At 42.9% G+C, this 15616-nt stretch overlaps 1 protein-coding gene across 6 annotated transcripts in view; it reads right to left on the reverse strand.

Moving 5' to 3' along the window:
* Positions 1–15616, reverse strand: part of PTPRM (protein tyrosine phosphatase receptor type M) — an 839861-nt gene that overhangs the window by 92288 nt on the left and 731957 nt on the right. For all 6 annotated transcript variants that reach the window (XM_036244603.1, XM_036244601.1, XM_036244600.1 and 3 more), the window contains one exon: positions 994–1070. In XM_036244603.1, the coding sequence (XP_036100496.1) occupies positions 994–1070 (77 nt within the window). The remainder of the gene's footprint in view (positions 1–993; positions 1071–15616) is intronic.

The following is a 15616-nucleotide window of genomic DNA, read 5'->3' on the forward strand; positions in this document are numbered from 1 at the left end:
TTACAGAATAAAAGAACAAATGCAATGCACTTTACTAAAATAATCTAATGGGTTGATTATGTTTTTGATCATTACCAAAATGGTATAGGGGTCTTCATTCGAGGAATGTAATATGAATTATTCTTTAAATAATCATGCTCTAGGCTCCATACTCAAATCCATAATCAAACTGTGAACCCTTTCCAAGTAACACTAAAAATAACATTCTTATAGTTATTTTTAGATAACGTAGAGGTTGTGACACTAGGACTTTTAGTAGCATCTGAGTACTATCCAGCCTGTCCACGGCAGTGTCGGTGCACCAGGAAATAGTGTAACGGCCAAGCAGAGAACGGCTTGGCAACTGTAAGAAGGCTGAATTCTGTTTAATGTAAATTTGGGCCATAGAGGTAATAGCAACTTTCTCTTGATTTTTAGTCTACTTTTGATTTCATTCATTCTTTCAACTGAAAACATGCTTTCGCCTAAAGAATTTATTCAAATGTAAAACATTAAGTTAACATGATACAGAATGAACAAAGAAGCAGTCTTCAATAATTAAACAGCCTTCATATTTAATGGCATGTCTGGCGTGCAGCAGAAGTCCTGGTTAACAGCTGCAGACTACTTTGAAGAAAACTTAAAAGTACAGCGATGACAAGAGATGGCAAATCCTCAAATTAAGAATTAGAGGGTTTTGTCCTATTAATATGCAAACATATTTTTCAGCACATGAAATAATCAAAGTTGTTGACAAAAAATGGAAATAACATTTTCTGAGTCCATGCTGACATGGGACGGTAAAAAAGGCATTGAACGTTACAGAGGAGTTACCAGCAAATAGGCTGAGAAAAAAGAGTGGCCATACCCACACCAAGAAGTTCTGTGGTGTATGGGGCAATGTTAATACGTTTGCTTCTGGAGCTGGAACAAAATGTGTCCACCCTTGTGGCAGACACACCATGTGGTATATGTCAGAACAGGTGGGCTTACTAACAGTTTCAAGGTACATACATCGATATAATTTCCATTGATATAGTCTGAATTGGTGTCTCCTTCTATGGTCTGCAGCCTCACCCGGGAATGGTCATCTGAAAAAGAAAAGGAAAACAATTAACAAAAACCATCTGTTGAGATGCTCAGAGCCCTGGAATATAAGCAAATTACATGGAGATCATCAACATCCATGCTGCATTAAAGATAAAGAATTATCCCTGGCTGGTTTGGCTCAGCAGTTAGAGCAAAGGTCTGAGGACCAAAGAGTTGCAGGTTCAATTCCGGTCAAGGTTATGTACCTCAGTTGTGGTTTGATCCCTGGTCCTGGTTGGGGTCGCTAGGGAGGCAACCAATCAGTGTGCCTCTCACATCTCACATCAATGTTTCTCTCTCTCTCTCTCTCCCTCCCTCCCACTCTATCTGAAAATCAATGGTAAAATATCCTCAGGTGAGGATTTAAAAAAAAAAAAATAATTAAATACTACACACTTTCCACACTTCATATTTTGCTATTGAGACTGGCAAGAATATTTTTTTAATCCTCACCCAGGATATTTTTCCATTGATTTTCAGATAAAATAGGAGGATGGGAGGGTAAAAGAAAGAGAGAAAGAGAGAGAGAGAGAGAGAGACATTGATGTGAGAGAGACACATCAATTGGTTGCCTCTAGTATGACCCCAGCCAGGGCTGGGGATCAAATTACAACCGAGGTACGTGACCTTGACTGGAATCAAACATGCGACTCTTGGTCCACGGGCTGACACTCTAACCGCTGTGTCCAAACCGGCCAGGGCAAGACTGGTAAGAATTTTTATTCTTTGAACTTCACAGTAAATCTCATTAACTTATTCTTTGATCATTTACCGAAGTGTAGACTTGGCAGAGGTTTGAAATTTCTACATGAGTCCTGTGAATCACAACAGAATTATTTCTTAGATTGAAAGTTTAGTAACTTCACTAAATCACATATAAGCTCTGAGATTTTGAAGGTTGTCTATGACATCCACCTTGACAAATGATGGTTATAAACCACAGCCCAGCCTTCTGGGAGGTGTAGACTTGCACCTCAGCCATCGCCCATGCTTTCTCTAAGCCCTCCCTCTGCACCTGAGGGCACAGGCAAGGAGAGCAAGGCTGTTCCCATCAGTCATGTGACTGCATGCCACTCAATTATGCCAGTGAGCCTCGTGACACACCTGGAGAAGGGAATGACAACACTTGTCTCAAAGTGCACCGTCTTAAGGATTAAATGAGAACAGACTGCCAAGCACGATGTCCAACACACAGTAAGTACTGGACAGGGGTCATGTCTGTGGTATTAGTCAACTATGTTTAAATTATTTTCTGAGTGAAAAATTTTCTCCACAAATACCATTGAGATACCAATTATTTCCTTGAAAATCTCTATTTTAGAAAGAAATGTTCCAAACACCCTGTAAGGAAAGGGGTTTTCATGTTTTGCTTGCTGTTCTACTCCCAACCTCTAGATTAAGGCCTGGAACATAGTTGGTATTGCCCCCCATGTTATTTATTTATTTACTTAAAATTCTTTCCCCTTTATTGATTTTAGAGAGACAGGAAGGGAGAGGAAGAGAGATAGAAACATTGATGAGAGAGAACATCAGTTGGCTGCCTCCTGCATGCCCCCTACTGGGGATCGGGCCCACAACCTGGACATGTGCCCCAACTGGGAATCGAACCGGTGACCTCTTGGTGCATGGGTTGACACTCAATCACTGAGCCACACCAGCCTGGCCTCCCCCCATTAAAAAAATAAATAAAAAGTGAACCTTTTATTTTTTGAAAAAATATGTGATTTAAAAATTATTTTCCTAAATGAATGCTGTTTTTAGCAGAGGAACCTTTCCTTCCAATTCGAGCTTCACCCAAGCCCAGTGAGATCAAAGCCGGCTGCTCTGACAGGGCGGCACTAAGGTTTCTGGGAAGCGGCCTGAGAGCGACACTGCCCAACTTCACTTCCTGTGGTGCTGGAGCCCTGGGAGGTGCCTCGAACTGCTGCCTCTCTCCACCGTCCGTTTAGGTCAGTGGCTGAGAAATGACACCCCAGTTTGAGGCAAGTGCCAGGGGGCTTGCAGGTGACAGACCATTTTTTAAAATCCTCTACCAAGGATATGTTTTTATTGATTTTTAGAGAGGAGAGAACAGAGAGTGAGAAACATCACTGTGAAAAAGAAACACTGATTGGCTGTCTCCTGCACGTGCCCTGATCGGGGATTGAACTCGAAACCCAGGTATGCGCCCTGTCTGGGAATCAAACCTGCAACATTTTGGTGTATGGGATGAAGCTCAAACTAGCGAAGCACCCGGCCAGGGCCAGCTGACAGACCATTTCATCCACAGCTACTGGAGTAAGTGTGGATTTGGACCTGTTCCTTGGTTTGATGAATGTTGACATTCCATATCTGTCCCTCAAGTTCAACCCTTGTGGGATGAACATTCTGTGTGTTTTCAACAGTGCGGGTAGAAAGAAATTGTGTCAAGTTTCTAACCTTCCTTCACTGATGGGACTTTTCACTTCAGTTCATGATAGTCATATTATTTCATGTCAGTGCCTTGTAGTTAGTTGGGGCTCAATACATCTCTCTGGACTGTGGTGACAAAGTGGGTCGGACAAGGAGTAAACCTGGAGGAACCCATGTCGTCCTGCTCTGCTCAAAGATAATGCGGGTTAGGGTCGTGTGAGCTCCAGGCTGGTGTGCAGGTCAGAACCCCGCCTTGGGATTCCGAACAAGTGTTTATCGCCCTGTGCTTTAGCTTTCTTATCTGCAAAGTGGGGATTAACAGTGCCTACCTGTGGGATAATTGTGAGCATTAAAGTAAAACAAAAAGATTAGATAAAAACCCAATATGTAGTAAGCGCTGGATTAATATCAATTGGTGCTATTTTCATGCGCTGCGTAAGAGACACCACATTTTTCTTCTATCTTTATAGTTGATGCACAAACAGATAGTAACCTGGGAGTGAACACATACAATCAGAATTTTTCTCATGGTGACCTGCTTTAAGAACTAGTTTCCTAGAATACATTTTACTTAAAACAGGAGGCTCCTTGTCCCTAGATTGTTCGCACTGTGGGGGAGGTGAGTCATCGAGGCACAGGCCATGTGTGGACTGTTAGGGCATTTGTATTTGTTCGGAGCCAGTGCACACACAGCTATTGCAGAGTGCGCTATAAGCAATTCTGCTGGTAAAGCCACTTGAGCCTCCTGGATGAAGGATGCCACAATAGAACTGAATCATGGCCATTCTACACACATCAGGCTCTTAGTCAGTTCCTCTGGAGGGAGATTAGGTTTACCTCCCTGCAGCCCTTGACTTTTCCTGGGCAGTTTTTTAAAAGGCATGCACCACATTAGAGCCTCCCAATCTTTGGAAGCAGGCCGTCTCAGGATCTATTGCACATCCTTGTCAGAGCCCCCTATCACATTTTATTTCTCTTAGACCTTCGGGATAAATGCCATCCATTCCCCATGATTTACCATCCCTGGGCTTCTCAAATTGTTCAGGAATGTTCTCATTAGGGACTTCAATCTCTGACAAGACTGCACTCTCATCTCCCATAAACAGCACCTTTGAAATAGAGTTTCCTCATCATCTCCTACCATTCAGTCAGTTAACCCCTCAGAAAATTTTAATTAGGCTGCTGCTTCTCCAAATGTAATTGCTCCACTCCTTTGATGATGGAGCAGGACACATGTACAGCATGATTCCTGAGCAGACTGAGGTTGTTTGTATTTCTCTTTATATGCATTGTAGTATTTTCTCTTTATTTTACAGTTGATTCTCCTAGATTATAACCCCTTGTGGTCAAAGACCACATACTGTCCATTCTAAATATCCCAAGAGTACCTTCACCGAGGCCAGAGGGCCCCATCCCACACAGTGGTCCTGCCTCGCGCAGCAGTGAGCACCACGGGCTGACTCTACCACCGCATGCAGACGCCCTGAGGGAGCCACTGGTCCTCGGTCAGAAGGGGCAGCCGTGATCAGGTGAGCTTCACTGCGGCTGCTGGAGCATCGGCAAGAGTCCTGCTGTGGGTTAGTTCGCGCTTTTATGAGAGTTTGCTTTACAAAAAACCACTGAACTGCATATGGATGTTTTATACCCCTTTCTGTACTTATATTTAACTATTTAAAAATAGAACAGTTTACATTGAGGACATTATGTTAAGTGAGGTCAGTCACAAAAGGACAAGTACTATATTATCCCTTATATGAGAAACCTAGAGTATTCAGATCACAGAGACAGAAAGTAGAATGGTGGATGCCAGGGCTGGGAGGAAGGGTGCAGCGAGTTGCTGTCTACTGGGCACAGAGTTTCATTTGGGAATATAAAAAAGTTCTGGAGATGGATGGTGGTGATGGGAAAGGAATGTAATGCCACTGAACTGTGCACCTAAACATGTGTAGGATGGTAAGTCTGATGTTACGTGTGTTTTACATAATTAGAGAAAAATCGAGAGTCCATTCTCTCCGTCCCTCCCACGTAGAACACCTGTTTATGCTCTCCTCTCACCCCAGACGTCCTAGGAAAGAGATTTTTCGGAGGTGGGAAGAGACTCATGCACTTGCAGGTTTCCTGAGAAGGGCTAGTCCCCTCTCCCTGATGACATAAAGGCAGAGAGGGCACTGACCCTGTAGCTTGCTCCCAGAGGACAACTGTCCTACATTAGTCTTGTGTACTTAGTAGGTATGTTTAAGAACTACTGAAATGGCTGGTTTGGCTCAGCGGTTGGAGCATAGGCCCTCAGACCAAAGAGTCACGGGCTTGATTCTGGTCAAGGGCATGTACCTCGGTTGCGGTTCATCTGCAGCCCTGGTCAAGCTGTGTGGGAGGCAACCAGTCAGTGTGTCTCTCTCACATTGATGTTTCTCTCTCTCTCCCTCCCTCCCACTCTATCTGAAGATAAATAAAAAAAATATCCTCGGATGAGGATAAAAAAAAAGGACTACTAAAAGGGGGTTTATGGGGTATTTGTTTCTTTCAGTGATGAAATGGGTGGTATATAGTAAGAATTAAGTAAAAGTGAGCTGTCCCTTGTATCATTACTGCCAATGACTTCATTCAAGACCTGATCATTTTTCACCTGGACTATTTCATTCTTGTCTCTAGACTCCACCCTCTCCAGTGAATCAATACTGAGATCTTTTCTAAAACAGAATTTATTCCCACTTAGTTTAAACCACTCAATGATGTCACAGGGAACTGATCACCAGTGGTTTTATAAAACAATGGACTGTGATAAAATCATTAAAAAGGATCACTCTACCTTTGTCTGGAAAGATGCCTGCGACATACTGCAGAGGGAAGGAAAGCAGGTCACAGAGCAGCACGCCTCCTAAGGGTCTATTTATATGAAATGCTCCTTGTGTTTTTGTGTGTACAGGAGCGCGCGGGGCGGGGGGTGGGGGTGGGGTAGCTGAAACAACAGGGTTTCTGCTGGGTGGTAAAATGTGGAGTGATAAGTACTTCCATCTTTGTAATTTTATGTACTACTGCAATTGTCTACACAGTTTATACCAAATTTATAATCAGAAAACAAACCAACAATAGACCTATCTTTATTTTCAAAAAAATAATAAAGCCATCAGCTTCAAGGAACAGAACAAAGATTTGAAGGCAACAGAAAGAAAAAGTTAGCTGGGTTTGAATTTTGTTGGTGAGGTTCTAGGCAATTCTTCCCAAGTTGTCATTATGGTAAAATTTTTCTTTATTATGTATAAATCGCTTTTATAATTGGAAAAATAACAAAACCTATTTAGCCGTGGATGACTGGAATATGATCAAAAGCTAACTGAAGTTTATATTATAATCACAATTCAATGTTACCCATCAACAAAGGCAACAAAATCTGACATTTTGAGAAACAAAGACCTTGTTGCCATTCCTCTCATTTCTTAAAAATAGCCGTTATTATATGAAATAAGGCAAAATTTTTATTTTGGGGTAAGAAACAGGCACATAAAGACCTATTACAAAGCATACAAACCACTAATCACTGCTGAAAAATTATAATCTGTTGGTGCTTTTCCCCATGTATGCATGCATCCATGCATGAATTTATGTATGCATGCATGTGCGTATGTATTTATATATATGCATGCATGTATGTATTTTTTTTTAATCCTCACCTGAGGAAATTTTTTCCATTTTTTGTTCAGATAGAGTGGGAGGGAGAGAGAGAGAGAGAGAGAGAAACTTCGATGTGAAAGGGATACATAGAGTGGCTACCACCCGTACAACCAACCAGGGCCAGGGACAAACTGCTACCGAGGTATGCACCCTCAGTGGGAACCGAACCTGGGTCTCTCTGGACCGCAGGACGATGCTCTAACTGCTGAGCAAAAGTGGCCAGGGCTGTATGTATTTTTTATGTGTCCACGCCTGTATGTTTGCATTCATACAATAGAAATGGAGTGATTTGAGATTTAAAAGTGGTCTCTATGCTCTAATTCCATAAAACAAGTTACTTATGCCTTTTCTTCAAGTAACATGTTTTAAATATTGCCAAGTAGCTTCAAATATTTTGAGATTTTCCTATGAAACACTACATAATGGGTAACAGGCTTGCTTGCGTGTGATTAGATATTACTGCAGCTGCAGAAGTGGGTCATGTCATTGATAATCGTTCACTTCCAACCAATTTGCTCTTTCTGCTAAATATTGATGACATATTTAAGGTAAATTGGAATCATAGTGATCCAAGTAACCTTTGCCCTCTGAGAGGAGACTTGGAATTAATTTTAATTACAATTGATCTTCAAATAATGGCTTTGCTCCTCCTGTGGTTACATTCTTGCAGCTACACTGCTTTCATGGTACAAGATGCAGAAAAGCCAAGTAACCTTCGGGAAATGCCTGGTGTCTTACCCCTTGGTGACCCCTACTGCAGCCTGGTGTCCCTGCCTGTGCCCAGCTGGGGGCTCAGGCCTGCAGGTTCTGAGCATGAAGCAAATAAGGAACCTTTGAGTGTAGTGGTGGGTGGCTCATGTTAAGCTTTATTCTTGCTATTGGTTTTAGGTGTTACTAATTTGTCTCGCCTTGTTTCTTTCTCTTTCTCTCTCTCTCTCTCTGTTAATCCTCACTCCGGGATATTTTTCCACTGATTTTCAGTGAAAGGAGGAGAGAGAGAGGGAGAGAGAGAGAGAGAGAGAGAGAGAGAGAGAGAGAGAGAGAGAACTGGAAATCAAACCCATGACCCTTTAGTCCACGGGGCAACGCTCTAACCACTGAACAACTGGTTGGAGCCTGTTTCTTTTTCTCTTAAATGTTCTGTCAGATTTTTACTCATTATTCTTCAGAATCTTGGCAGGACCTCTGACTTTTATTTTGCCTGATTTTTAGATTTACTTTTTGCCTTCCTAAACATAGTATGTCAATCAATCTGTATCTCACTTTCATCCACCTGAATTTTCATGCCAAAAGCTCTCCCTGGGAGTCCATTTTTATGTAACTGAAACCCTCCCCACTTCACCTGCCTTTATACCTACCCTGGGTCAAGACAGTGGCAGATTCCTCAGCACTGTGTCAGGTCACAAGGAGCCACGATGCTGGAGTGACACTCAAAAGTGACACTGTAGGAGTCACTCAATTAGCAGAGAGAGCACATTGCGATTAAAACAAAATCCTGGAAAAGTGGTCTTTGGCAGGGGACATCAAGGTTGGGTTATTGGTTAAAAGAATCGGGTGGGGCAGACTGGGTCAAAGCTTCCCTCTCCTCTTAGTTACCTCGCAATCAGCCTGGAAAGCAGTACTAGGGAATGGGTGACCCAACCAAGACGAAACCCAAGCTTAGAAGGGACCCCTCTTCTCCCCTTCATGAAGCTGTCTGTCATCACAGTCTTATCTTCACTCACTTGCCTTCTCAACCCTCACCCACTCCATTCAAAGCAGCTCCTGCTACGTTCATGAACTATCCTCAAGTTGCGACATCAGAGTCTTCTCGGCACTACAGGATGCTATCCATGTGTCCTTTGCTCCATGGAGCAATGCTCCCAGGACAGGTTAGGCAGTTTCTCTCAGCGTTGCTCATTATTAAAGCCCCTCTAGACTCTTGGTGCCCTCTCTGTTCCCTCCACAGGTGATCTTACCACGCCAATGGCTGCAGCCACCACCTGCATGCCCCAAGATTCACTAGTTTACATTCAGGCCCAGGCCTTTTCTGGGGGTTCCAGAGCAGTCTATATAACTGCCTACTTGACATCTCATTTGCATGTTTCAGAAGCATCTCAATATGTCCCGGATTCAACTCATAATTTTTCCCTGCTACCACCAACCTCACACCTTAGTCCACATGATCATTGCTTCCCACCAGAGCTACTGAATCTCTTAGCTAGTGTCCCCTCTATTTAATTTTTGTACATTACAGTTAGGTTAAATTTTCCAAAGGCAAATTTAATGAACAACCCTCACCCATTCTCCTAAAAAAAGTCTTTAATGAGGTTTACTTTAGAAAAAAGATTAAAATCCTTAACATTTCCTAGAAGACCCTGCAGGTCTGACTACGGCTTCCCTCCCTCTCTGGCCAACCACCACCTCTCACCCCTCCCAGCTCCCCACCTGGCCTCCCTTCAGTTCCTCCCACTCAAGGGTTCCCAGAGTGAAGGGCCGGTTAGCAGTGGAAGTGCTCTTCTGTTGCACATCCTCAGGGAAGCCTTCTCACGCCTTCTGAGTGAGTCAACCCCCCAATATGGCGTCTCACAGTACCACGTACCTTTCTCTGTGGCCCTTTATTTCACTCACTTGTATAATCATTTAGTTCATTTGTACAATCATTTCATTTTCTCCTCCCACCCACAGGGGATGAATTTCCTGAGGGTGGGGACTGTCTGTTCGGCTCACCCAGCATCTTCATATTCCCCACCTCTCCCTTAGGTCAGCATCGTGGCTCCTTGTGACCTGACACAGTGCTGAGGCAGAACCCTTGGACCCCTGCCTGGCCAGCTCCCTTCCTCGGTACTGCTCGCATCTTATCCTCTCAGGGAGCCCTTTACTGCCCACAGCGGAAAAGCTGCCACCTTTGCCCCGCCCACCCCCCTTCCCTGCTTTGTTGTTATGTCTCACTTTCTAACATACACACTGTGCAGTTGACTCGGTGGTGTTGCTCTGTGGCCCTACATGCATGTTGAGTGCCCTGTGGGCAAAGAGCTCGCTGTTGTTTCTTGCTCTCTCTCTGACACTAAGATGGTGCCTGGCTTATAACAGGCACTCAGTAAATATCTGTCGAAAGAATTCCTTCAGCTTGGCGAGGATCCTGGCACGTGTCAGACTGATATGTCTTTGTTGACTGAACCACAGAAAGGGGGAAGGGAGCGTAAGAAAGGCCTGTAGTTTCTCTAATTGCCTGTCCCCAGAAAAGAGGACCCCTGGATTTAATGGACTGTCTTTAGCTGGGAGATTTGGTGTATGTCTTAAGTTCTGATTTAATTATAATTAGGAACCACTGAAGAGTATCAGGAGGGCTATGTCTGTGTGTGGGGTGCTAATGGTGGACTGGGTATTAGTTTATATTTGGAAAGGGCTAACTCAGCAAATTTATAGTGTAAATAAAAAAAAAGTTTAACTTACTTAAGAGCAATAGCCAATAAACAGTTTTTAAGCACCATTAAAAGCCTTTTATATTCAAACACTGTTGCAAAACAATGAATGTGATTATTACTAGCACTTCTTATATTCTCAGAAAAGCACTAATGAGAATCTCTAAGATCTCTTGCCTGAATCCCCCATTGCTCATCCTCGTTAGTGTGCTAGGAAGCAGGCTTCCCAGTTAGTGAAATCATCTTTCCACAATTACATACTTTTTTTTTGGAGGGAGGGGGCGGTAATAGCACTCTTCTCTGTGACTTAAAGAAACAGCCAATATGGGTCTATACATAAGTGTGCTTTAGATAAGTACTTTGATTCTTTTAATTCCTCAAATCCTCCCACAACTCTAACAATACTGAAGATTTTTTTTCACTGCCATAACTAAAGACACACAGACAGTTTCAAATGAACCAGTTCCAAATGATGGTTCTCAGACCGGCCCCAAGCACTGCAGTGGCTGCATGGGACTCACTTGGGAAGCTCACATCAGGTTGGGGCCACTCCTGAGTGAAATAACTCAGCCTGTGAGGTCTAATGTGACGAGTGAGCAAGGGCTGGCACCAGTGTTTGGGTACCTAAGCTAACAGTGGTGGTATTTCTGCAGCCCATATGTGGTATTAAACTCATCCCAGTTAGCTGGGATGGATTAACAGTAGTGCCTAAGCATTTGAATACTCTATTTGAAAAGCAGGAACAAAGGTTTGGCAGGTGGTCTAAGTGCTATCTCAGGATATGCCAACATAGAGCCTTATATAGAACCCTAGTAATAACCACAGATAGCTCTAAAGGTACTTTAGAAAACAAACCAGAGGCAAAGATAACTACTTGCAACAACATAGATAAACCTAGAAGGTCTTATGCTAAGTGAAATAAGGTAGACATAGAAAGGGAAAAGTGCACAATCTCACTTATATGTGGAATCTTAAGAAATTAAATATATAGAAGCAGAGAGCAGAGCAGTGGTTACTAAGGCCTGGGGTTGGGGAAATGGGGAGATGTTGGTCAAGGGTACAAAGATGCAGTTTATGTGGGATGAATAACTAGAAATCTAAGGTACAGCCTGATGACTGTGGTTGATAATGCTGCACTGAACCTGGAAATAGCTAGGAGAGTAGATGTCAGGTGCTCTCACTAGACACATTGCAGCGATATGCAGAGAAGATATATTGATTAGTTTGCTGTAATCATTTCACTATGTACACATGTATTAAACATCATGTTATGTACCCTAAATATATGCTATTTCTATTTAAAAAATACATGGAAAAAGAGAAAGCACATGTGCACAGGAAAAGCCTTTAGAATGCTAGGGAAGCTGAGAGGTCAAATCAGGAGACTGGATCGAGTAACAGGCAGAAAAGTGCCCCCACTCCCGTTGTTGTCTCTTTTTGACATTGTCCCCAGAAAGGCACAAAAACATTGTGACCTGATGAAGAAACACTGAATGAGCCCGGATGGGCAGAAGGGAGAGCAGGTAAGAGCTAGAAAATCAGACCGAGATCAGGAACGAAGGTGACAACCAGGCAAACTACCCAGAAACGGGGCTTGGAGTTACAGCACTAGAGCTGGACCACTGGGCCGTCTTGCTAACAACTAGGAGCCAGGTAGAACCTCAATTACCTACCAGCTTTGAACCTGACCTTTTCAAATGCTGATATTTTTCTTTTTTTTAATTTTAAATGAAGAAGGGTAAAAAGTAATACAGGAGTAAGGAAGAAGAAAAGAGGTGATTTTTTTTTTTTCAGGTGACAGTAATCAATGTTGTTTTGATGTGGCATTTCAGTCCATTTCCATAACAGTGCACCCTGGCTGGTGGAGGTGACAGGTTCTCCTGGTGGGATCTTTCTCCAACTGTGGCCCAATCCAGCCCATTGCCTGACTTGAAAATAAAGTTTTATTAATGGAATGCAGGCAGCCCATTTGTTTATGTATTGTCGACAACAGGGCTGAAAAGCTGAGCTGAGAATGGCAGGTCTGAATGCCTAAAATACTCTTTGTCCTTTTACAGTCCTGCACTGGGCTGCACTGCAGTACCTAGTCATGTCTAATCATCTTCCTGTCAAGGTGCCTAGCACAGTGTCTGGCAAATAGTAAGTGATCAATACATATTTGTGAAATGAAGGGATGAATTACTGGATCTATTTAACCACATACTGCATGCCCAGCCCCCAGAAGGTCTGGGTTGAGAAAAGTGGGCAGGATGTCTGGTGACTGAATGAAACTTTACAGGAGAGAATCCACCTGGACTGCCTTGGCGAGCTTGCAGACTTTTCACAGAAAGGAGGCAACCCATGTTTACTTGGAGGGGCAATGCCTCTACCTTGGTCTATAAAAACAAACTTTTCTAGAGAATTAAACTAGAAAATCATTTTTTAAGTCACAAAAGCACAACTATCTTCCATGCCTCAACTTGAAATGAGGACAACACTTAGTAGAATTAAAACAGTTTATAATTATATAGAATTTGTGGTTTTTAAATATCTTCATAAAAAAGCCAGTATATATTTGGATTACAATAACATTGGGGGTAGGCTGGGCCATGCATGTCTTTTATTGGGCTCCCCTTCCCACCCAATACTCCACCGTGCTGGCCAGTGCCCTCACAGTCCCAGACCAACAGGACGCAGATGGCGCTGTCCGCTGCTGCCCTTCCCACACCCGCCCACTATTCAATGTTCTCGGACATCCTGTTCCCATCAGCACCCATTCTGAGCTACATGACGATGAGTGATAATAGGTGAACAATTATTACATAAATTAGACACTGATCTCAATAGCTTTCTTAGACAACAGACATCAAAGAAGAAAGTCTGCAAAAGGCAGCTCTCGATATCTGTAGAGGAGCCTTGGGGTCAGTCTGGATGCTGGAGGACTTAGTTTGGAGCTACCTCTCAACAGCGAGTGCACAGTTTTCACTTAGGTTTGTATATTTATTTGGGGTGGCCTGGGTAGATAAAGGATGGGAAGGGAAGGGGCTAAAGTCTCTTTAAGTCTCCTCTCATCACTGACACTGGCTTACGATGGTAATGGCAAGAACTTCAGGCTTTGTGGCAAGTGCTGGGGACTAACTGTGAGTGGTTATAAATGCTGCTTTTGGGTAGAAATCCTGCCTCCATATCTTAGCTGTGTAATCTTTTTACCATCTTTATGTCTCAAATTTCTTGCCTGTAAAATACATACATCTCTTTTGTGGTATTGTTATAGGAAGCAAATGAGTTAATATGTATAAAGTGCTTAGAGTGGTGTCTAGTATATAGTAAATGTTCAGCAAATGCTAGCTTTTATTCTTGTTTTCATTAGTCATTATAAAGTATTTCTCAAGTGTCTATCAAGTGCAGGCATTAAACTGTGCCTCGGGAAGGAGCAGACCCACGGATATGCTGGACAAGGCCCCTGGATCCCTGAGCGCACCTGAAACCCCAGCCACCGACGCTGCCTCATGCTCAGCATGAGGCCTACATCCGGGACACAGCAACCTCAGGAAAGAGGCTCATCCATATCCCCTTCCACTTGGGGTGAGGGCCCGGGGCACTGCTGTGAACTCCCCATTTTACCTCTGTGAATCCCTTTAGAATTTGTTACAGAGTTGAAGGAAGTCCTGGGAAGCAGCCTCTAAGCCAGCGCTTCTCAACCTGTGGGTCGCGACCCCTTTGAGGGTCGAACGACCCTTTCACAGGGGTCGCCTAAGACAAAACAGTAGCAAAATTACAGTTATGAAGTAGCAAAGAAAATAATTTTATGGTTGGGGGTCACCACAACATGAGGAACTGTATTAAAGGGTTGTGGCATTAGGAAGGCTGAGCCATTACAACAAATCTCGATTCTTTTAACAATGCAAACCTTTAGCGGGTTCCCACAGAAAATGAAGGAACTTGGAATGCTCTCTACAGTCAAGTAATTCTTCCCATGACCACTCTTTGGCAAGAAATAACATTTTCCTTCTCTGAGCCTTGAAGGCACTGTGCACAGTTACAAGACAGCGCGGTGTCATCGCACTGAACTGGAGTTACAGTGTTCTCCCTGCTTCGTCTGCGGGTCCGGGGGCAGGGACGTCAACTCCATCACCTTGGAGTCTACCAGGCCTGGTGCTCCATAGCGCTGACTAAATTCACAGAGGGGCATTTAAGATCTCAAGGAAGCACCTTCTATCTAAAAAGGACTCATGTGACCAAATGAAGCATCAACAAACAAATGAAAGACTCAACTGCCACCAGCAAAACAAGTGGTTTGGCTCCATGAGTGGCCACAGGGAAACAGGGCATGCTCACGCTCAATCAGGACAGTTCATGTCATATGTAAGCCCTGTTCCCGTCTCTGAAAATAAAATACACTGATAAACTGCAGCTTTTCGCTGTCCAATTTGGGAGTCACTAGTCTCATGTACTATTTAAATTTAAAATAATTAAAATTAAATACAATTTAAATATCAGTTCCTACCTGGAAAAACTAAAAACAGAACTACTATATGACCTAGAAATTCTACTCTGGGTAGCTATCCAAAAAAAATTAACACAATAATTCAAAAAGATATATATACTCTTATTTTCATTGCAGCATTATTCATAAGAGCCAAGATATGAAAGCAACATAGATGTCATCAATAGATAAATGAATGCAGAAGATGTGAGATACACACACACACACACACACACACACACACACACACACCACTCTGGAATATTCCTCAGCCATAAAAAGAATTTAATCTTGCCATTTGTGAAAACATGGGTGTACCTAGAGGGTATTGTGTTAAGTAAAATAAGTCAGACAGAGAAGGACAAGTATCGTGTAATTTCACTTATCTGTGAAATCTGAAAAACAAACACCCAAGCAAACCAAATAAAATAGAAACATACTCCCAGATACAGAGAACAAACTGATGGTTACCATATGGGAGGGTGTAAGGGACGGGTAAAATATGTGAAGGGTAATTAAGAGGTACAAACTTCCAGTTATAAAATCAATAAGTCAGGGAGATGTAACATACAGCATAGAGAATATAGTCAGTAGTTTTGAGATAACGGTCCAGTGA

This window comes from Molossus molossus, unplaced genomic scaffold (assembly GCF_014108415.1).
Source record: "Molossus molossus isolate mMolMol1 unplaced genomic scaffold, mMolMol1.p scaffold_m16_p_6, whole genome shotgun sequence".
Classification (NCBI taxonomy): Eukaryota; Metazoa; Chordata; class Mammalia; order Chiroptera; family Molossidae; genus Molossus; species Molossus molossus.